The sequence below is a fragment of the Micromys minutus genome (genome assembly GCF_963924665.1).
Source record: "Micromys minutus genome assembly, chromosome: 2".
Taxonomy (NCBI): Eukaryota; Metazoa; Chordata; class Mammalia; order Rodentia; family Muridae; genus Micromys; species Micromys minutus.
The window spans coordinates 88,193,867-88,216,970 of NC_137971.1; the positions used below are offsets into that span (position 1 = coordinate 88,193,867).

The 23,104-nt window shown below is 37.0% G+C and overlaps 2 protein-coding genes across 2 annotated transcripts; one reads left to right on the plus strand and one right to left on the minus strand.

The window, feature by feature from the left end:
- Positions 1 to 7,482: 7,482 nt before the first annotated feature.
- On the plus strand, positions 7,483 to 8,427 carry LOC308417184 (olfactory receptor 5P50; the record flags this gene model as incomplete). The annotated part of the gene is made up of 1 exon (XM_080912340.1): positions 7,483 to 8,427. One exon carries the CDS (start codon positions 7,483 to 7,485, stop codon positions 8,425 to 8,427), a length of 945 nt encoding a protein of 314 aa, XP_080768466.1.
- Positions 8,428 to 21,855: 13,428 nt separating this feature from the next.
- On the minus strand, positions 21,856 to 22,794 carry LOC308417192 (olfactory receptor 5P4-like; the record flags this gene model as incomplete). Its single annotated transcript, XM_080912347.1, has 1 exon — positions 21,856 to 22,794. One exon carries the CDS (start codon positions 22,792 to 22,794, stop codon positions 21,856 to 21,858), a length of 939 nt encoding a protein of 312 aa, XP_080768473.1.
- Between the last annotated feature and the right edge of the window lie 310 nt (positions 22,795 to 23,104).

The following is a 23,104-nucleotide window of genomic DNA, read 5'->3' on the forward strand; positions in this document are numbered from 1 at the left end:
TGGCTGGTTTTTAATAACAACAAAGACAACAAAAAGCCCATATACACATGGAAACTAAACAATGCTCTATTAAACAATAGCATGGTCAAAGAAGAAATAAAGAAAGAAAGGAAGGATTTTCTAGAATTTACTGAAAATGAAAACACAACATACCCAAACCTATGGGATGCAATTAAACCAGTACTAAAAGGAAGAGTCATAGCTCTGAGCGACTGAGAAAAGGAACTGGAGAGATCTACACTAGAGCATGACAGCACACCTGAAATCTCTAGAACAAAAAGAAGCAGATACACCCAAGAGGAGTAGGTTTCAGGATATAATTAAACTCAGAGCAAAAAACAACCAAGTAGAAACAAAAAGAACTATAAAAAGAATTAATATAAACAGGAGCTGGTTCTTTGAGAAAATCAACAAGAATGATAAACCCTTAGCCAGAATAACTTGAGAGCAAAGAGAGAGTATCCAAATTAACAAAATGAGAAAGGAAAGTGGAGACATGTCTACTAAAACTGAGAAAATTCAAGAAATCATCATATCCTACTATAAAAGCATATACTCAACAAAGCTGAAAAATCCGGAGGATATGGATGAAATCCTAGACAGATAAAGGATAATAAAGTGAAACCAGGACCAGGTAAACCATCTAAATAATCCCATAACACCTAAAGAAATAGAAGCAGTCATCAAAAGCCTCCCAACCAAAAAAGCCCAGATGGATTCAGTGCAGAGTTTTATCAGACATTTATTGACGACATAATACCAATACTCTCCAAACTATTCCACAAAATAGAGTCAGAGGGAACACTACCTAACTCATTTTTCGAGGCCACAATAACCCTCGTTCCTAAACTACACAAAGACCCTAAAAGGAAAGAGAACTCCAGACCAATCTTATTCATGAACATTGATGCGAAAATATTTTAAAAAATACTTGCAAAGCAAATCCAAGAACACATCAAAACGATCATTCACCATGATCAAGTAGGTTTCATCCCTGGGATGCAAGAATGGTTTAATATAGGAAAATCCATCAATGTAATCCAGCGTATAAACAAACTCAAAGAAAAAAAAAACCCCATGGTCATCTCACTAGATGCTGAGAAAGCATTTGACAAAATTCAACACCCCTTCATGTTAAAAGTCTTGTAAAGAACAGGAATCCAAGGCCCATACCTTAACATAATAAAATCAATATACAGCAAACCAATAGCTAACATCAAACTTAACAGTGGGAAACTTGAAGCAATCCCACTAAAATCAGGGACTAGACAAGGCTGTTCACTCTCCTCCTACCTATTCAACATAGTACTGCTGGAGCAAGAAGAGAGCAAAAGGAAATCAAAGGGATACAAATTGGAAAGGAAGAAGTAAATACATCACTGTTTGCAGATGACATAATAGTGTATGTAAGTGACCCCAAAAATTCCACCAGAGAACTTCTACAGCTGATAAATAAGTTCAGGAAAGTGGCTGGATATAAAATTAACTCAAACAAATGAGTAAGTTCCCTTCCTCTACTCAAAGGACAAACATGTGGAGAAAAAAATTAGGGAAAAGATACCCTTCACAATAGTCACAAACAATATGAAATACCTTGATTCTAACTAAGCAAGTTAAGGACCTGTACGAAAAGAACTTCAAATCTCTAAAGAAGGAAATTGAGGAAAATCTCAGAAAATGGAAAGATCTCCCATGCTCATCGATTAAAGGGGTCAACATTGTAAAAATGGCCATCTTACCAAAAGCAATCTATACATTCAAGGCAATCCCCATCAAAATCCCAACCCAATTCTTCATAGAGTTGGAAAGAGCAATGTGCAATTTCATATGGAATAACAAAAAAACCTAGAATATTGAAATCCATCCTCAACAACAAGAAAACAACTTCAGGAATCACCATCCCTGACCTCAAGCTATATCACAAGGCAATAGTGTTAAAAACTGCATGGTACTTATACAGAGATAGGCACATGGATCAATGGAATAGAATAGAAAATCCAGAAATGAGTCCTCACATATAAGGTCACTTGATTTTTGACAGTGGAGCTGTAAATATTCAATGGGAAAAGAACAGCCTATTCAACAAATGGCACTCAGCATGCAGAAGAATGAAAATAACTCTTTATTATTCCCTTTTACAAAGCTCAACTGCAAGTGGATCAAAGATCTTCACATTAAACCAGGTACACTGAAACTATTAGAAGAGAGAGTAGGGAAAACCTTAGAAGACATAGGCATAGGAGAAAATTTCCTTAACAGAACACCAGTGGCTCATGCTCTAAGGTCAAATATTGGCGAATGGGACTTAATGAGATTGCAAAGTTTCTGTAAGGCTAAGGATACTGTCAAGAAAATAAAATGGCAACCAACAGAGTGGGAAAAGATCTTTACCAACCCCACATCAGATAGAGGCCTAATATCCAAGATATACAAAGAACTCAAGAAGTTAGACACCAGAGAATCAAACAACCCTATTTAAAAAATAGGGTACAGAGCTAAACAAAAAGTTCTCAATTCAGGAATATTGAATGGCAGAGAGGCATCTAAGGAAGTGCTCGACATCCTTAGTCATCAGGGAAATGCAAATCAAAACAACCCTGAAATTCCACCTCACACCAACCAGAATGGCTAAGATCAAAAATTCAGATGACAGCAGATGCTGGCAAGGGTGTGGAGAAAGAACACTTCTCCACTGTTAGTGGGGTTATAAACTGGTACGACCACTCTGGAAATCAGTCCTCAGAAAATTGGACATAGTACTACCTGAAGACCCAGTTATTCCACTTCTGGGCATACACCCCAGAGAAGCTCCAACATACAACAAAGACACATGCACCACAATGTTCATAGCAGCTCTATTTATAATAGCCAGAGGCTGGAAAAAAACCCATATGTCCTTCAGTAGATGAATGGATACAAAAATTGTGGTATATTTACACAATGGAGTACTACTCAGCTATCAGAAACAATGACTTCATAAAATTCTTAAGAAAATGGATACATCTAGAGAATATCATTCTGAGTGAGGTAATCCAGTCACAAAAGAGCATACATAATATGCAGTCATTGATAATTGGATACTAACCCCAGAAAGATTTGAACACCCCAGAAACAACTTATAGACTATAGGTAATCTAAGGGAAAATAGGCCAGAAAAAAATCATTATGCTTAATCTTTACATACCAAGAAAACTTTCACTATTTTCAGATTACATCTGGTTTTACATGTACCTTATGCTCATCGTAACTAGTAAGATTTTAATGCATACTATCAAACCTTTAAAAAAATCAAGTACTGATAAAAATGTATTCATATACTGTTATGCAAAAATGCTTTTAAAATCTGTCCATTTATCTTTGTTTTTTAAAATAATGTTGTTCAATTTTTTAAAAAAAGCAAAACCACAGAGAATCAGTTCAATAAAATTATAACAGATAATTCTCCCAGAATATAGACAGAGAAATTGACATCTAAGCACTGGAGAGATTTGAAACTCCAAATAGTCATAAATAGATCAGAGATTCCCCACAATATACTACACTACATGATATCAAAAATACACAGAAAAATATACATATTATAAGCTCTAAGGAACAGATATGAAATCAAGTACAAAGGCAAACTCATCAGAATAGCACCAGAGCCTGCATCAGCAACCTTGGAAGCAAGGAAAATGTAGAGTAATATAGTTCAAGCCCTGAAAGTAAATAACTGTCAGTCATAGTTTTTATAACCAGGTCAGCTTTCTCTTAATATTGGTGGCAGAATAAGGACATTTGAAGACAATCATAAGCTAAGGCAGTTTATATTTACACATAGTGACTCATGTATATAAATTATACCATCTTGCACAGCTTGGAAAATATCTCTATCATTTTCCAATTCCTTTTTTTTAAGTGAAATGCAATCATTTTTCCCTGACCTGACTTTCTGCATAGTTTAGCATAGCCTCATTTTTAACGTATTGAAGTTGCTGGGATCTTTGCATTTGCCTTTTATGTCTGGCAGCCTTTTCTCCCCTGCCTACATCAATGGGTGTGCTGCCTTCTCACTTCGATAGCACTGGCTGTGTTTGGATTTTCTTACTAGGCTACCTGACCAAGCACTCCAGTTACCCTCTAGCTGCCCTTTGAATGTATTGGTTTGCTTGTTCCTGCCCCACTATGCTTACCAAGCTCTGGATTTGTTTGTGTCTATATTCCTATGTGTGCTGGCTGGATCTGTGTCAACTTGACACAAGCCATAGCCATTTGAGGGAAGGGAAACTCTCAGAAATGCCTCCATAAGATCTGGCTGTAGGCAAACCTATAGAGTATTTTCTTAATTAGTGATTGAAAGGAAGGCCCAGCCCCTTGAGGGTGGTGCCACTCCTGACCAAGTGGTTCCAGGTTCTATAAGAAAGCAAGCTGAGCATGCTGTGGGGAAGGAGCCAGTACACAGCACCCATTCATGGCCTCTCCATCAGCCCCTACCTCCAGGTTCCTGCCACGTTTGAGTTCCTATCCTGACTTCAATCAGTGATAATCTACAATGTGAAAATGTAAGTCAAATAAACTCTTCCTCCCCAACTTGCTTTTTGGTCACGTGTTTCATCGAAGCACTAGAAACCCTAGCTAAGGACAGGTGTGTGGGTGGGTTCTTACAGAGACCAGAAGAGTAGTCGGAGGATCCATTGGAACTGCAGCTAAAGGCAGCTATGAGCTGCCTGAAGTGGGTGGTGTAACTGAATTCTGTTCTGCTGCAAGGGTAGCAAGTGTCTCAACTGCTGTCCATCTCTTCATCCTGGCATGTTCTTTGTTTATGAAGTTGGTTTATTCTCTACTCCTTTTTTTCTCTGAAATCTAAAATTCATGAAAAGTACTTTATTCTTTAGCCAATCTTCCGTGTTTAATGTAAATTAAAAGAATTATTTTCCACCTTTGGCTATAAAAAAATATGTGTGTATTTTAAATTTTATTTTCATCCCTATATTTCTAAAAACTAAAAAAAGAGCTGGATGGCCTTAGTGGATGTCTATTATCCCAGCACTCAGCAAGCAGAGACAGGCAGATCACTGGGAATTTTAGTATAGTCAGGTCGGTTGCACAGAGAAACCCTGTCTCAAAAATCCAAAAAGAAAAAAAAAATGGAATGCCCTTTATTTATCAGAAAACATTTATTTATAAAATGAAAAGTAGTTACATATTTATATTTTCAATTTTGTATTTTTAATTAATTAATTTTATTATTTGACTATTTTAAACATACATAATGTATAGAATAAATTCCCTCCCCATAATTCATTTTTTCACACCTTGGCCAGCCACTATTCTACCATACAGACCTCATCCTCAGATTTCCAGGTTTTTGCTTTTCCATAGGGCTGTCTGGCATGACCCTGAGTTTGGAACCACACAATCATCAGAGCCTGGTCGACTAAACTGAAATAACAAAGTAAGCTTAGGATCAATATTTAGGTATGGTAAAGCCTATATTTTACTTAGTGTAGTCATTAAGTGAAAATACACCATTGCTTACTTTAAAATAGACATTTCAGGGTAAATGAAGTCCTTGAAAATTAGGTGTGTTGGCGTGAATAGAACTACTCAGCATTCACCTGAGGCTGTGCTCTTGTTCCCTGTTGGATTTGAATTCACTTTTGAATTTCTGACTTCTTCAGAGACTTAGCCTCAGTCCAGCTTTATCAAAGATGGCATAGCATCCATGTAGTAATAATAACCTTAACATAAATGGATTCATTTTTAATAGGTAAGATTCAAGCTTTTATATAAACATTATTTCCATTTACCACTGACGAGAACTGTTCCTTCGAATAGTAGCTGCATCTTAAAGCCATCCTTTTTCAATAATACAGATGGAACAAAAACTTAGGGAACAAAATAAGTTCAGCTGTTGTAAATCAAATTTTTCTTGTAGTGTTCACATGCACAAACCAGCAGGAAAGGTTTACTCCAAGTCCAAGAGCCTCAAGGTTTTAACTATGATAATTTAGCACTCTGCCATAAGACTAAACTAGTGAATAACTTTAAACACTTGGAATTTACAGAGGCCAGAAGAGTAGTCATAGGATCCCCTAATAATAAGTTTATTTTAGAAAAATTTGCTTCATTTTTTGATTATATAGATGTCCCAGCCAAACAAATGACACTTTGGAAAAGAAAAAATAAAGAAGGAAATAAAGATAAATTATGACAGGGTGTGGCAGAGGGGGGTGTTGTGACAGGGATGAGATTCAACCTGCCTTAAAGGTGAGTAAGCCTGAGTATTTTTTATTTTATGTGTCTATGGGGATATGCAAGTATGTTGACCTTGTGAGTGTCTGGTGCCCAAGAAGGACAAAGTGGGGAACTAGAGGAACAGGCGGTGGTGAGCTATTCAATATAGGAGCTGGGAAGTAAACCTAGGTCCACTGCAAAAACAGCAGTAATCTTAACCAGTGAGCCATCTCTCTGGCAACACTTAACTTTATAGGCTGGAAGTTTTACCCTCTGCATACCATGATAAAAATCAAGTTTAATTTCAGCATACTTCAAGTAAAAAAAAAAATAAAGAAATGTTTGCAGTAGGAAAGGATTTAATGCTGTTGAGTAAAGCTTAATAATCACACCTGAAATATTAATGATATGATATTTCAAATGACTTAGAAAGCTATGGCTGTGCTGAAAATATTAAAATATTTTTAAAATTGTAAATAATGACTTTATTCATAACTTTTAAGTTTCTCTCTAGGTTGCCCATGTTCTATGAAAGATATCTGACTTTTCAGTTTAAATTTTGTTCTAAAACGTGGTCTCTATTAACCAATAGACATTGTGAGCTAGACAACAAAGGAGGCACCTTGCTGGTGTATTAGAAGGCCGGAGAGTTAACCAACTGTTCGCACTTAGTAAGCATCTTTGTGACTATTGTTTGCTTAATTGGAATGGTAATTTCATTTACAATACAAACCCAAAATGAATGAAATGAGTTCAGACTGCCTAAATCTGATATCCTGATCCACTTCCTGTGGGAACTGATGTAAGTAGTTTAACATTTTCAAATTCTGTTTCCTTGCCTATAAAATAGAAGAAATGAAAGTATGTAGTATTATCTTCTGGATATATATGTAATTTAACTCTCTATGTGTGACATTTAACTTCTGGTCTGATAATTCAGTAAGCATTCTGGAAATATTACTGCTTCCTCTAATCTTTAACATATAGCCCTATAATATTTTAATGTTATAATCACTTTGTTCTACTTATGATTTTTTTTGAAATCTTTAAGGCCCTTTGAGCACATTTAATAACATTTAATTATATACAAGTATAAATAGTATTATATATACATTGTATACAGTTAAATATTCTATATAAATATTATATATTATATGTCTATATAAAATATATAATAGCATCCATATACAAGTTAATGAGAATGATACTACATATTTATGAATCTTTTTCTGTACTGGATTCATATGGCAGGAGCTACACTGCCCCATGGCTTTCCTGAAGGATGGAAACCACACTGCAGTGACAGAGTTCATTTTATTGGGATTAACAGATGACCCAGTCCTCAAAGTCGTCCTCTTCACCATTATCCTGTGCATCTACCTGGTGACAGTGTTTGGGAACCTCAGCACCATCCTTCTCATCAGAGTCTCTTCCCAGCTCCATCACCCCATGTACTTTTTTCTCAGCCACTTGGCTTCTGTTGACATTGCTTACTCTTCTTCTGTCACACCCAATATGCTTGTCAACTTCCTGGTGGAAAGAAGCACAATCTCTTACCTTGGATGTACCATCCAGCTTGGCTCTGGTGCTTTTTTGGGAACAGTTGAATGCTTCCTTCTGGCCACCATGGCCTATGATCGCTTCATGGCAATCTGCAACCCACTGCTTTATTCCACCAAAATGTCCACTCAAGTTTGTATCCAGTTGGTTGTAGGATCTTATATTGGTGGGTTTCTTAATGCTTCCTCCTTTCTTTTTTCCTTCTTTCCTCTTCTCTTCTGTGGACCAAATAGAGTCAATCACTTTTTCTGTGATTTGGCACCTTTAATTGAGCTAGCCTGTTCAGGTGGTGATGTCCCCATAGTTCCTGCCTCATTTTGTTCTGCCTTTGTCATTATAGTCACAGTGTTTGTGATAGCTGTCTCCTACACCTACATCCTCATCACCATCCTGAAGATGCGCTCCACTGAGGGCCGACAGAAGGCCTTCTCCACCTGCACCTCCCACCTCACTGCAGTCACTCTGTTCTATGGGACCATCACATTCATTTATGCAATGCCCAAGTCCAGCTACTCCACAGACCAGAACAAGGTGGTGTCTGTATTCTATATGGTGGTGATCCCCATGTTGAATCCCCTCATCTACAGCCTCAGGAACAACGAAATTAAGGGTGCTCTGAAGAGACAGCTTAGTAGGAAAATATTCTTTTAAGTGATGTCTGGTATGCTGTAAGATTTGGTATAGTAATAACATTCTACAGACACAAAAACAAAAAGAAGCTAAATACCTGTGGCTAAAGTATATGTCCTGATTAGCCACTTGGAAACTTTTTAGCAACTGCAGAGAATAGATGTTCAGAAATTAATTAATAAATCATATTTTCATACTAAGTTACAATTTGTAAATTTAAATAAACTCATAAATAATAAAATAATTATTTTTATAGAAAGTAATTTTCTGAAAATTATTTTTATTTGCAGTCATTTGTTTTCAAAAGTAGTCATCCGCTATAAATTACAGTTATAGAATATGTAAATGATTTAGGGTATCTGTGATTTCAACAGCTGCTTTTCCTGAAACATGCATAGTAAGAGTAATCATTTCTGAGAATAATTTTAGAAGAAAATGACAAGTAAAATTGATGGAGTTGTTTTCAGCTTTATTTTACAAGTGTTTTTCCTAAACACTGGAGTTTGTTTCTGAAGTTATTTTTTTTTTTTTGGCTTTGTTGTTTGCTTTGTTTTGTTTAATCTGGAGTACTATTGATCACTGGGAATTTGTATTGTGAGATTCATGACATTCTAATCTCATTCCCTGGTTTCTGACCTGGAAAAAGAAGCAGACTTCTGATGAAAAAGTAAAAGGATAAAAACTCCCTGATTAACCTGCTCGCCTGAAAACCTTTTATTTTCCTTTGAGGTTCTGGGAATGAAGCCCTAGAGCCTGGTAACTGAGGTTTGTATCACTGAGTCATGCCCCAGCTCCTCCTGAGAATCTTATGTACCGGGATTCACTGATGGCCACCACTTCATTAATCATTCTCCTTCCTTTCTTTGACTTCCAGTTTGGTCTTCTCTAGTATGGGACTCTGTGATTCAATCATTTTCTGGATCCTGAAGCATGAGAAAAATTTATCTGCCTTCTCCACACTCCTTCATTTGGTTATAAAATTTGCATGTTTGGAAGACAAGATTTTTTTTAATTCTCTGTATTCATTGTCAGTGCTTCAGCCTTGGCCAAACTCTTTCACTGTCAGCTTATCATTAATAGTTCCAATGGGGTGATAAACTTTAGCCATCAACTCAATAAGGCTCTGGTACCCAGGTGCTTGGTCAGACACTAGTCCAAATCTACCTTTGATACTATTTTTAAGACATTCTTGACATTTAAACTGACAGTCTTCAAAAACAAAACTCTAAATTAGATTTCCCTTGTCTAGTCATTTAAGAGAAAAGCCTAAGGTTCTCTGAAAAAGGAAAGGTTTTGGAACTCTAGAATTCTAGACTACAATATCAACTCTTATCAGTATTTTCAAGTTGTTCACCTACATTACAGACTTTGTATTTGCCTGAGACAATTCCTTAATCTCCCTATTCTTTTATACACACATACATATAAATGCATATATAATTAGGGAAATATACACGTATAACACTTTTGTATGTATAATTAAAATGAAATTATATATATATATATAATTTGTATTAAATATTTAAATATTGTAATAAATGTATGAACATATAGTAAATATGTATAAAGTGTGTAAATGTGTATATCAATGTATTTTGTGCATATATACATAATCTGTTGTTCTGGAAGATACTTAATGTATACAATCAATAATGAATTTCCTATCTTCCAAGTCACGCTATATATAATTACCATAGCCATATATCCGAATAAATTATTTTCTTCATCAAAACTTCAAAAGACTGTAGCCTTTAACTAGAAAAAGGCCCAGGAGACTTGGGAAAAATGAAGCTTTATGGAAGTGAAATAGAGAAGAAAAAACTGAAAAGAAAATTATTGGGCCCCAAATGATACAAAAGGAAGGGGGAGGCAAGATATAAGAAGGCAAAGAAACAATCAACATGGAATATGTATGAAACCTCTTACCTTATTAATAAGATTCTTAAAATAAAAATAAAATATTTTTAAGATCTTAGGTGTAGCCTTAGTTCTCCTTCTCTTTTCCTCATGGTATTTTCTCTCTTTTGAAAATTTTGAACATGCCCACACTCTGCTGCCTCAAGACTCTCTCACAGAACTCCTACTTGCAATAACCCTTTACCGGTCACTGGTGGAGCATCTGCTTTACGTTGCACATAACAATCCATACTTTGTTAAGCCACTTCTAAAGAACCTTACTGAATCTCAAACTCTTGATCACAACTATGGCCCCGCAGGACACTGTGTATGTTTTCAGCCCACTGGTAAATATATAGTTAAGGTTTGGTTTTCTCCAATGAATGCTGAAAACATTGTAAATAGCCACAGTGGTATCCATTTCTCCTAATGTCTAATTTTCACTTGGATCGTTAAATGCAGTAAATTTGGATAAAAGTCTGATATGAATGAAAGAAAATAACTAACAAACTAATTACTAACTGAATGAATGTTTCATCTGGTTTGAACTGTTGGTGCCACTGGGTTTAAAACCTAATTTGACAGAGGCTATAACTTTGGCACACACCAAAAATATCAAGATCACAAAGCCAGTGTGAAACTTGGAGTCCTAGTTTTGAAATTATAGAAAATTTTTAATATATCATATTAAGATAGTCAGCTTTTTAGGTTTTTTTAATTGTTATAGAATGTACTAGATACCATTCTGACATTTTTCCAACAAAATGTTTTAAGATTCTTTTTTCCTATGTCTTTCACTCTCTGCTAACTCTGCTCCCCTTTGTAACTCTAACAACTGATTCCCTCTTTTGTGCCACATCTGCCTTTTTTCCCCATCTTTTCTTCATCACCTTATTTTTTTCCTTTTCTTCTACTGCGTATTTTCTTTATTTACATTTCAGATATTATCCCTTTTCCTGGTCTCCCCTCTAGAAACTCCTTATTCCATTCCCCTCCTCCTGCTTCTATACGGATGCTCACTCCCACCTCCCTGCCCTGGTTTTCCCCAACATTGGGGTATCAAGCCTTCTCAAGACCAAGGGCCATTCTTCCCATTGATGCCTGACAAAACTATCCTCTACTACATATGTGTCTGGAGCCATGGGTCCTTCCATGAGTACTCTTTTGTTGGTGGTTTGGTCCCTGGGAACTATGGGGTTCTAGTTGGTTGATATTGTTGTTTTTCCTATGGGGTGGCAAACCCCTTTGACTCCTTCAGTCATTTTTCTAATTCCTCCATTGGGGACCATGTGATATGTCCAATAGTTTGGCTGTGAGTATCTGCCTCTGTATTTGTCAGGCTCTGGCAGAGCTTCTCAGGAGAAAGCTATATCAGGCTCTTGTCAGCATGCACTTTTTGGCATCTTCAATATTGTCTGGGTTTGGTGACTGTAAATGAGATGGAGGCTCAGGTAGGGCAGTCTCTCAATGCCCTTTCGTTCAGTCTCTGCTCCACGCTTTGTCTCCCTATTTTTTCCTGTGAGTATTTTGTTCCCCTTTCTAAGGATGAATTGAGTTTCAATTCTTTTTCTTGAGCTTCATGTGGCCTGTGAATTGTATCTTGGGTATTCCAAGCTTTAAGACTAATATCTTCTTATCAGTGAAGGCATACCATGTGTGTTCTTTTGTGATTGGGCTACCTCACTCAGTGTGATATTTTCTAGTTCCCATTCATTTGCCTAAGAATTTCATGAAGTCATTGTTTTAAATAGCTGAGTAGTATTCCATTGTGTAAATGAACCTCATTTTCTGTGGTACATTTCTATCCATTCCTCTATGTAAGATGTACACTCAATGAGAAGAGATGGCTAATGGTCTTAGTAGCTAGGGAACATCTCACCACTAAGAGGCTTTGATACAAAGTTCTTTCTAGCAATGCTTTTCAGTTCCAAGTAAGCATAGAGTTGTCCATGTGATAGGGTGTTCTATGTCATAGATTAAGTTCATAGAGCCTAAAACAAAAGTGAGATTATATCTATGTCAAACAAACCATTGGAACTTTCTAATACTGAGAAATTATGATTTTTGTCATAATAGAACTGCTGTAAAAATTAAAGTTGAAAAAAAACATGGTATGTGGGGAATCAAAATCCTCTGGAATCAAATGACAGTCACTTATCTTCTGAGCTGTATCGCCATGGGCTAGCTACTTACTTATATGGGGCCTCAGGTCACTTATGTTTAATGAAAACTAAGTCCTATTCACTGGGTTATTGTTAGGAATAGATGAGGTAATAAAAGTTAGCCACCTTAAGATGAGATCTAATATGCTGTGAGTACAGATAATAGTTTTCTAAATCTACTGGCTAGGTTAAGCAAGAGTAGATGGCATTTATGGAATTTTAATAAAAGTAAATTACTACTATCTCAGATAGATGATAGATAAAATAAATGGTAGATAGATTGGTAATGGACAGATGAATGGATAAATGATAGACGAATAGATGGTAGATTAGGTGATAGATTAGATAGATAGATAGATAGATAGATAGATAGATAGATAGATAGATAGATAGATAGATAGATAGATAGAATATAACAGATCTGATTTCCTCGCAATTAGATTACATGTGTTTAAAACTGAGAATTGCTGATGGATAGTGGTGGTACATTCCTTTAATCCCAGTACTCAGGAGGCAGAGGTAGGTGGATCCCTCTGAGATTGTAGCCAGCCTGGTCTACAGAGTGAGTTCCAGGACAGCTCTGGTTGCACAGAGAAAGCTGGTAATGGAAAATTTTAAGTAGAGCATAAGTTAGAGCATATAAGGAAGTAGGCTCTTGATTTAAAAAATGAAATCCACATCAATTGGCAGGTTCTTTTTATTAAAATATTTTATTTATTTTATGCATTACATATAATAATTTTATATTTTTATCATCAATATAAAAGATGAAGGAAGACTAATTTTATATAATTAATAAAAAACTAAACAAAAAAGTAATTTTTCTAACCATGATTGAATAATGAAAGCTTCAGACTTGCCACAATCACAGTAGTACCATAAGACAGGAAGGTCAGAAGAGAATTTGTTCTATATTTTAAAATTTTTTTGAGATTACAATATAATTACATAATTACTGATTTCAATTTTCTTCCTCCTAACTCTACTGTATAACATTTTATTAGATACTCTATATTTACATTTCAACTGTTATCCCCTGCACCCCTCCCATCTACCTTCCCCTTCCACGTATGTCCATGAGGTGAACTTTCTTTCAATCACCCTCTCCACCTCAGTGCCTTGGCATTCCTCTACATTGGGAAAACGCACCCTCACTGGACCTAAGGCCTCTTCTCATATTGATGCCAGACACTGCTCTCTTCAGATACATATGCAGCTAGAGCCATGTGTTTCTCCATGTGTGCTCAGTGGTTGGTGTTTTAGTCCATGGGAGTTCTAGAGGGTATGGTTGGTTGATAATGTTGTTCTTCCCATGAGGTTGCAAACTCTTTATCTCCTTCAGTCCTTTCTTTCCAACTTCATTGGGATCCTCGTGTTCAGTCTGATGGTTAGCTTCAATCATGCTCAGCTGTATCTGTATGACTCTAGCAGAGCCTCTGAGGAGGCAACTCTATCTGGTTCCTGCCAGTAAGTACTTCTTGGCATCAGCAATAGTGCTTCAGTTTGGTGACTGCAAATGGGTAGGATCCCAAAGTGAGACAATTTCTGAATGATCTTTCCTTCAATCTCTACTCTTATATTTGACCTTATATTTTCTCCTGTGCATGTTTTGTTCTTCCTTCTAAGAAGAACTGAGACATCTACATTTTGGCCTTCCTTCTTTTTGAGCTTCATAAGGTCTATGAATGAATTCTTGGGTATTCAGAGCTTTCTGGGGCTAGCTAGTATTCACTTATCAGTGAGTGAATACCATATGTGTTCTTTTGTAATTGGATTACCTAGCTCAGGATGACAGTTTCTAGTTCCATCCATTTGCCTAGGAATGTCATGAAGTCATTGTTTCTAATAGCTAAGTAGTACTCCATTGTATAAATGTGCCACATTTTCTGTACCCATTCCTCTATTGAAGGACATCTGGGTTCTTTCCAGATTCTGACTATTATAAATAAGGCTATTATGAACTTGATGGAGCATGTGTTATATGTTGAAGTGTCTTTTACTATATGTTCAGGAGTAGAATAGCTGGGTCCTCAGGTAATACTGTGTCAAATTTTCTAAGGAAAAACCAGACTAATTTCCAGAGTGGTTTTACCAGCTTGCAATCCCGTGAGGAGTGGAGGAGTGTTCCTCTTTCTCTACATCCTCACCAGCATCTACTGTCATCTGAGTTTTTGATCTTGGCCATTCTGACTGGTGTGAGGTGGAATCTCAGGGTTGTCTTGATTTGCATTTCTTTGATGACTAGATATTTTGAACATTTCTTTAGGTGCTTTTTTGTTTGGCTCTTTACACCATTTTTAATAAGATTGCTTGATTCCTTGGTCTAATTTCTTGAGATCTTTGCATATATTGCATATTAGCTCTCTATCAGATGTAGGAGTGGTAAAGATAATTTCCCATTCTCTTGGCTGCCATTTTATTTTCTTGACAGTATTCTTAGCCTTACAGAAGCTTTGCAATTTCAAGGGGTCTCATTTGTCATTTCTTGATCTTAGAGCATAAGCCATTGGTGTTTAGAAAATTTCTCCTGTGCCTCTGTGTTCTAAACTATTTTCCACTTTTTCTTCTAATAGTTTCAGTGTACCTAGTTTTATGTGGAGGTTTTTGATACACTTGTGCTTGATCTATAGGAGATAAGAATGTATTAATTTGCATTCTTCTGCATGCTGACTGACAGTTGAACCAACACCATTTATTAAAGAGGCTGTCCTTCTTGTCCACTGAAAGTTTTTAGCTCCTTTGTCAAAGGTCAAGTGTCTAAAGCTGTGTGGGTTCATTTCTGGGTCTTTAATTCTGTTTCATTGATCTACCTGCCTGTCTCTGTACAAATACCATGCAGTTATTATCACAATTGATCTGTAATATAGCTTAAGTCAAGGAATAGTGATTCTCAGGGAAGTTCTTTTATTGTTGAGAATAGTTTTTGCTATTCTAGGTTTCTGTTATTACAAATGAATTTGCAAATTACTCTTTCTAACTCTATGAAGAATTGAGTTGGAATTGTGATTGGGATTGCATTGAATCTATAGATTGCTTTTGGCAAGATGGTCATTTTTACAATGTTGATCCTTCAAATCCATGAGCATGTAATATCTTTCCATCTTCTGAGGTCTTCTATTTCCTTCTTCAGAGATTTTGAAGTTCTTGTCACACAGATCTTTCAGTTGCTTAGTTAGGGTCACACCAAGGTATTTCATATTGTTTGTGATTACTGTAAAGGGTGACTTTTCCCTAATTTCTTTCTCAGCATGTTTGTTCTTTGAGTATAGGAAGGCTACTGATTTGAGTTAATCTTATATTGAGTCACTTTGCTGAAGTTGTTTATTAGCTGTTCATCAGTTGTTTATCACCAGTTCTCTGGTGCAATTTTTTGGGTCATTTAAGTATAGGATCAGATCATCTGTGTACTGTCTAGTTTTGTGTTAATTTGTCATGAGCTGGAATTTTCACAGAGAAAGGAGTCTCAGTTGAGGAAATGCCTCCATGAGATCCAGCTGTAAGGCATTTTCTCAACTGTGATCAAGGAGGGAATCCCACCCCATTTTAGGTGGTGCCATCCCTGGGCTGCTAGGCCTGGGTTCTATAAGAAAGCAGGCTGAGCAAGCCAGAGAAAGCAAGCAAGTAAGGAACATCCCTCCATGGCCTCTGCATCAGCTCCTGCTTCTTGACCTGCTTGAGTTTCAGTCCTGACTTTCTTTGATGATGAACAGCACTGTGGAAGTGTAAGCTGAATGAACCCTTTCCTCCCCAACTTGCTTCTTGGTCATGACGTTTTGTGCAGGAATAGAAACCCTGACTAAGACAATCCGAAAACACTGATATTTTTACTTCTTCCTTTCAGATTGTATCCCTTTGACTTCCTTTTTCTGTCTAATTGCTCTGACCAGGTCTTCTAGTACTATATTGAACAGATAGAGACAGAGTGGGTAGCCTTGTTTAGTACCTGATCTTAGTGGGGTTGCTTCAAGTTTCTCTCCATTTAGTTTGATGTTGGCTATTGGTTTGCTGTATATTGCTTTTACTTTGTTTAGGTATGGACCTTAGATTCCTGCTCTTTCCAAGAGTTTTAACATAGTGAAATGATCATTTTTTTCTTTGAGTTTGTTTATATGGTGAATGACATTAATAGATATCCATAAATTGAACCATTCCTGCATCCCTGGGATAAAGCCTACTTGATAATGGTGAAGGATCATTTTAATGTGTTCTTGTGTTCAGTTTTGCAAGAATTTTATTGAGTATTTTTGCATCGATGCTCATGAAGGAAATTGCTCTGAAGTTCTTTCATTGTAGGGTTTGGGGTGGTTTAGGTACAAGTGTCATTGTAGCTTCAAAGAACGAGTTGGGTAATGTTTCTTCTGTTTCTTCTTGGTGGAATAGTTTGGAGAGTATTGGTATTAGGTCTTCTATAAAAGTCTGATAAAATTCTGCACTTAACCATGATTTTTATTTGCTTGGGATGCTTTTGACGACTGTTTCTATTTCTTATTTCCTATTATGAGACTGTTTAGATGGTTATCTGATACTGATTTAACTTTGATACCTGGTATCTCTCTAGAAATTTGTCCAATTCCTGAAAACTCTTTTTGTTCTAGAGTTTTCAGGTGTGCTGTCATGCTGCTAGTGTATGATCTCTCCAGTTTCTTTTCTCAGTCACTCAGAGCTATGAGTCTTCCTTTTAGTACTGGTTACATTGCATCCCATGAGTATGGGTATATTATGTCTTCATTATTTTAAGTTCTAAAAATTCCTTAATTTTTTTCTTTATTTCTTCCTTGACCACATTATCAAGTAGAGCATTGTTCAGAGTCCATGTGTATGTGGCCTTGTTGTTGTTTTGTTGTAATTAAAGACCAGTCTTAGTCCATGGTGATCTGATAGGATTCATGGGAGTATTTTGATAATCTTATATCTGTTGAGGCCTGTTTTTTGACCAACTGTATGGTCAATTTTTGTGATGGTACTGTGAGACACTGAGAAGATATATTCTTTTGTTTTAGGGTGAAATGTTCTTTAGACGTCTACTAAATCCAATTGATTCATAACCTCTACTAGTTTCACTGTGTTTCTGTTCATTTTCTGCTTCCAGGATCAGTCCATTGATGAGAGTGGGGTGTTGAAGTATCACAGTATTATTATGTATGGTGCAATATATGCTTTGAGCTTTAGTAAGGTTTCTTTTATGAATTTGAGTACTCTTGTATTTGAAGCATAGATGGTTAGAATTGAGAGTTTATCTTGATAGATTTTTTTCCTGTGATGAGTGAAAAGTTACTTTTCTTATCTTTTTTGATAACTTTTGGTTGAAAATATATTTTATTCATTATAGTAAGGCTACTCCAGTTTGTTTCTTGGGACCATATGCTTGAAAGTTTTTTTCCCAGCCTTTTTACTCTGAGGTAGTTTCTGTCTTTCTCTCAGAGGTGGGTTTCCTGTATGCAGCAAAATGATGGATCCTGTTTAAGTATCCTTTCTGATTATCTATGTCTTTTCAATGGAGAATTGAGTCCATTGATGTTAAGAGATATTAAGGAATAGTGATTGTTGGTTTTTTGGTGTTTATTTTTTTTTGGTTTTTTTTTTTTTTTTTTTTTTTTTTTTTTTTTTTTTTTTTTTTTTTTTGGTGTTACAGGTAGACTTATGTTTGTGTGCCTTTCTCCTTTTGGTTTTCTTGCATGATTTTTTTTTTATTTTTTATTTTTGCTTTTTCTAGGCTATAGTTTCCCTCCTTGTGTTGAATTTTTCCACCTATTATTCTTTGTAGGGCTGGATTTATGGACAGATATCATGTAAACTTGGTTTTGTCGTGAAATATCTTGGTTTTTTTCATCCATGGTAATTGAGAGTTTTACTAGATATAGTAACTTGGGCTGGCATTTGTGTTCTCTTAGGGTATATAATTTCTGTCCAGGATCTTTTAGCTTTCATCATCTCTGTTGAAAAGTCTGGTGTAATTCTGATTGGTCTGCCTTTATATGTTACTTCTTCTTTTAACCTTACTGCTTTTAGTATTCTTTCTTTGTTTTGAACATTTGGTGTTTTGACTGTTATGTGTCAGGAGGAGTTTCTTTTCTGGTCCAATCTGTTTTGAGTTCTGTAGGCTTCTTGTATGTTCATGGTCATCTCATTCTTAAGGTTAAGGATGTTTTCTTCTATGATTTTGTTAAAGATATTTACTAGGTCTTTTAGTTGGGAGTCTTCACCCTCTTCTCCCCTATTATCCTTAGGTTTGGTCTTCTAGTTGTGTCCTGGATATCCTGAATATTTTGGGTTAGGAACTTTTTGGTTTTTTTCATTTTCTTTGATTGTTGTGTTGTTTTCTTTGTTGTCTTCGGCCCCTGAGATTCTCTCTTCCATCTTTTGTAATCTGTTGTTAATGCTTGCATCTATGATTCCTGATTTCTTTCCTAGTTTTTCTATTTCCAGGGTTGGCTCTTTTTGTGATTTCTTCATTGTTTCTATTTCCATTTTCAATTCCTTCATCTGTTTGGTTGTGTTTTCCTATAGCTCTTTGAGTAATTTTTGTGTTTTCTCTTTAAGGGTGTCTACTTGTTTACGTGTGTTCTCCTGGTTCTCTTCTAATTGTTTAAAGAAGTTATTCAAGCACGTTCAAGGATCTCCATCATCCTCATTAAATATATTTTAAGTCAATATCTTGTTTTTCAGGTGTGTTGAGAAATCTACTACTTTTGTGGTAGGAGAACTAGGTTTTGAAGTTGCCAGGTTGTCTTGGTTTCCATTGCTTATGTTTTTGTGCTTTCTTCTTACCATCTTGTTATCTGTGATGTTAGGTGATCTTGTTGTCTCTGACTGGATCTTGCCTCTCCTGTGGGTTTGAGGGCCTGTGGGCTCAGGAGGGAGATTGCTCCTGGGTGTTTGACCCTTTGCGGGCAGGCAATTAGTTCTGATGGTGATGACTGGGCTCTGTTTCTGTAGGCTCTGGTGGGTGAGTGCTTCTGAGGCTCTTCTGGATGCTTAGCAGTCTGCAGGCAGTCCCTGACACCTGATGGTGGTGACCTGGCTCTCTCTCTCTCTCTCTCTCTCTCTCTCTCTCTCTCTGTGTGTGTGTGTGTGTGTGTGTGTGTGTGTGTGTGTGTGTGTGTGTGTGTTCTGGAACAGACCTTTTTCCAGAAAGCATCTTGCTACTTATTCCCTGAGAGTTCCAGTATGTCTCTCCCTGGATAGTCAGTGGGGGATTGACCCATGGGTTCAGGGAAAAGTGCTTGTGAGGCTGTTCTGGGTGCTCAGGCATCTGAGGGCAGGCCCTGATTCCTGATGGCAGTAACCAGGCTCTCTCTCTCTCTGGGCTGGAACCAAATTGTTCCCATAGAGTACCTTACTACCTATGCCCTGAGAGTTCCCAGCAGTCCCTCCCAATTGGCAAGTTCTGAGAATGAAACTACTACATAAATGTTTTTAAATAAACATCAGTCCTGAAGTTTCCACCTCCTGTAGCCAGGCAGAACTCCCAGTGGATGGATAGGACACCAACCCACTCACAAACCTTCAACCTAAGAGAAGTGCAGGGACAAAGATAGAGCAGTGACTGGGGAAATGGGCAATCAATGACTGGCCAAATTGAGACCCATCCTGTGAGCAAAAGTCAATCCCTGGCACTATTAATAATACTCTGTCTTGCTTACAGACAGGAGCCTAGCAGAACTGTCCTCTAAGAGATACCACCTAGAAGCTAAGAAAAACAGATGCAGAGACCCACAGCCAAACATTAGACAGAGTTCAGGAAGTCATATGAAAGAGTTGAGGGAAAGACTGAAGAACCAAGAAAGGATAGGGACTCCACCAAAAGACCAACAAAGTCAACTAACCTGGAACCATGGGGGTTCTCAGAGACTAAACCACCAACCAAAGAGTATGCATAGTCCCCCACATATATATAGCAGAAGTGCAGCTTAGTCTTCATGTGGGTCCCCAAAAACTGGAGCAGAAAGTGGGGCAGGTGCTTACCCTGAGTCTCTTGATGCCTGTGGATCTTGTTCTTCTAACTGGGCTACCCTAGTCTGGCCTCAGTGAAAGAGAATACACATAGTCGTGAAGTCACATGAAGTGCTAAAGTAGGTTGGTACCCAGGGGAGGGAGAACCTCCCCCTTCTCAAAGGAGATGGGGAGGGGAGGGGCTTATAAGGATGGAATTTAGAGGAAGGGGGCTGTGATCAGTATGTAAAGAGACTAAATAAATGAATTAATGGGGAAAATGTTATCTTTAATTCAAACAAACATATCCTATGAATCTATTCTAATAGTTGCCTTCTTTAAACCTACTTTCAAGAAAAAACAAAGGCCAAAAAGAAAAGAAAAAGTAAAACCATTATGCTTAATCTTTACACACCAAGAAAACTTTGATTATTTCCAGGTTACATCTTGTTTAACATGTACTTTATGCTCATTGTAACTAGTAATATTTTAATGCACACTATCAAACCTTTAAAAAAATCAAGTACTGACAAAAATGTATTCATATACTTTTATGCAAAAATGCTTAAAATCTGTACATTTATCTTTTTTTTAGTAAAGTTGTTAAATTTATTTTTTAAAAAATGCTTTATATCTTTGTTCCTCAGGCCATAGATGAGGTAGTTCAACATGAGGATTATCACTATGTGGCACGCAACCACCTTGTTTTTGACCATAAAGTAGCTGGGTAAAACAACAAGAGTGAAGGCAATCAATTCATACTAGAGAATGATTGCAGTGAGAACAGAGGTCCATCTGGAGAAAGCCCTGTGTTTCTTTCCAGTGGATCATGTCTGCAGGGTAGACTAAAAAGGGAGAAATGACAAATGGTGTTCACAGTGATGGTGCCAGAAGAGATGGAGTAGATAATTTCAGTGATGGATATACAGAGTGAGGAAACTTTCAATGAAGGAAAGAAGTCACAGAGAAAATAAGCTATCTCATTTAGTCCAGAGAATAGACTCAATCTACTATTACTATTTCAAAATAATAATTAACATCTTGAGAAAACAATACTAAACATATAGAAAAGTAACCTGTAATTATAGACTGCCGAACAGACTCTATCTACTATTACTAACTATTCCAAAATAATAATTAACATCTTGAGAAAACAATGCTAAACATATAAAAAAGTAACCTGTAATTATAGACTGCCTAAAATATACAGAATTAAAAAAATAAATCTACATTATCCAGGTATCAGAACCATGAGATATTTACATATAATTTGAGTCCAGATTTTAGTGCAGATGATCAAATTTATTGAACTCTTTAAAAAGTATTAAATGAGTCATCATTAATCAACATAATACTACAATATATTCAAAAGATTTTTTTAAGAAGACAAATATAACTACTGTGCATGTTCCTCTAAAACATGTTATTTAAACATTTATTTAAGCACATTAACTATTGTTCAAAATGAGGAGTGTGTTCTTGCCATCAATTTCCTCATGGCCTCTTTTACCTCCTTGTTCCTCAGACTGTAGATCAAGGGATTCAGCATGGGGATCACCACTGTGTAGAACACAGACACCACTTTAATTTTGTTTGGTGAGTGGCTTGACTCTGGTATGACATAAACAAATGTAACTGTCCCATAGAACAGAGTGACTGCAGTGAGGTGGGAGGTGCAGGTGGAGAAGGCCTTGTGCCTGCCCTCGGTAGAGCGCATCCTGAGGATGGAGTGGAGGATGTAGGCATAAGAAATAATGATTACAAACAGGGTGATGACAATGATAGAGCCTGCTGAGATGGCAGGAGACATTTCAGCAGCATAAACATGGGTACAGGAAAGTTCCACCAGTGGTGGGAGGTCACAGAAGAAATGGTTGATTTTATTTGGTCCACAAAAAGTCAGACTCAACAAACAACTAGTGAATGATGAAGAATTCATACATCCACCCACATAGGAAATAACCAGTAAGGTGAAGCAGACTCTAGGAGACATGAGAGTGGAGTAGAGCAGGGGTGAGCAGATGGCCACATAACGGTCATAGGCCATGGCGGCCAGCAAGAAGCACTCAGCAGTTCCAAAGACCACATCAGAACCAAGCTGGACTATGCAGCCAGCCACAGGGATGGCAGTTCTCTCTCTCAGGAAGCTTACAATCATGACCGGTGTGACTGAGCTGGAGTACCCAATGTCCACAAAGGCCAGGTGGCTGAGAAAGAGGTACATTGGGGTGTGAAGCTGAGGGCTTCTTCTGATCAACATGATTATGCTGATATTGCCCAATATGGTAGTGAGGTACACACCCAGGAACAACACAAATAAGATACAACAAAGGGTGGGGTCCTCAGTTAGCCCCAAAATAATGAACTCTGTTACCATTTTGTGGTTTCCAGGCTCCATCTTTATTGAAATGATTCCTAATGAAATAAAACCAGTGGTTATCAGAATACATCAAATGACCTCATGACTGATAAACACCATTCCACAATTAAAACCAGGAGCATACACAGGCCAGTCCGAGGTCCCTGATACAAATGTAGCAGAGGTCTTCCTGGTCAAGCATAAGATGATCTTAATTCTCCACAGACTTGAGGCCACAGGGAAGTGGAAGGTCTGGTGAAGGAGAGAGCGCTCTTTCAGAGGCAAGGAGGAGGAGGAATGGTATGAGGAACTGTGTGAGGGGATGACCTGGGGGGGCAATGACTGCAAT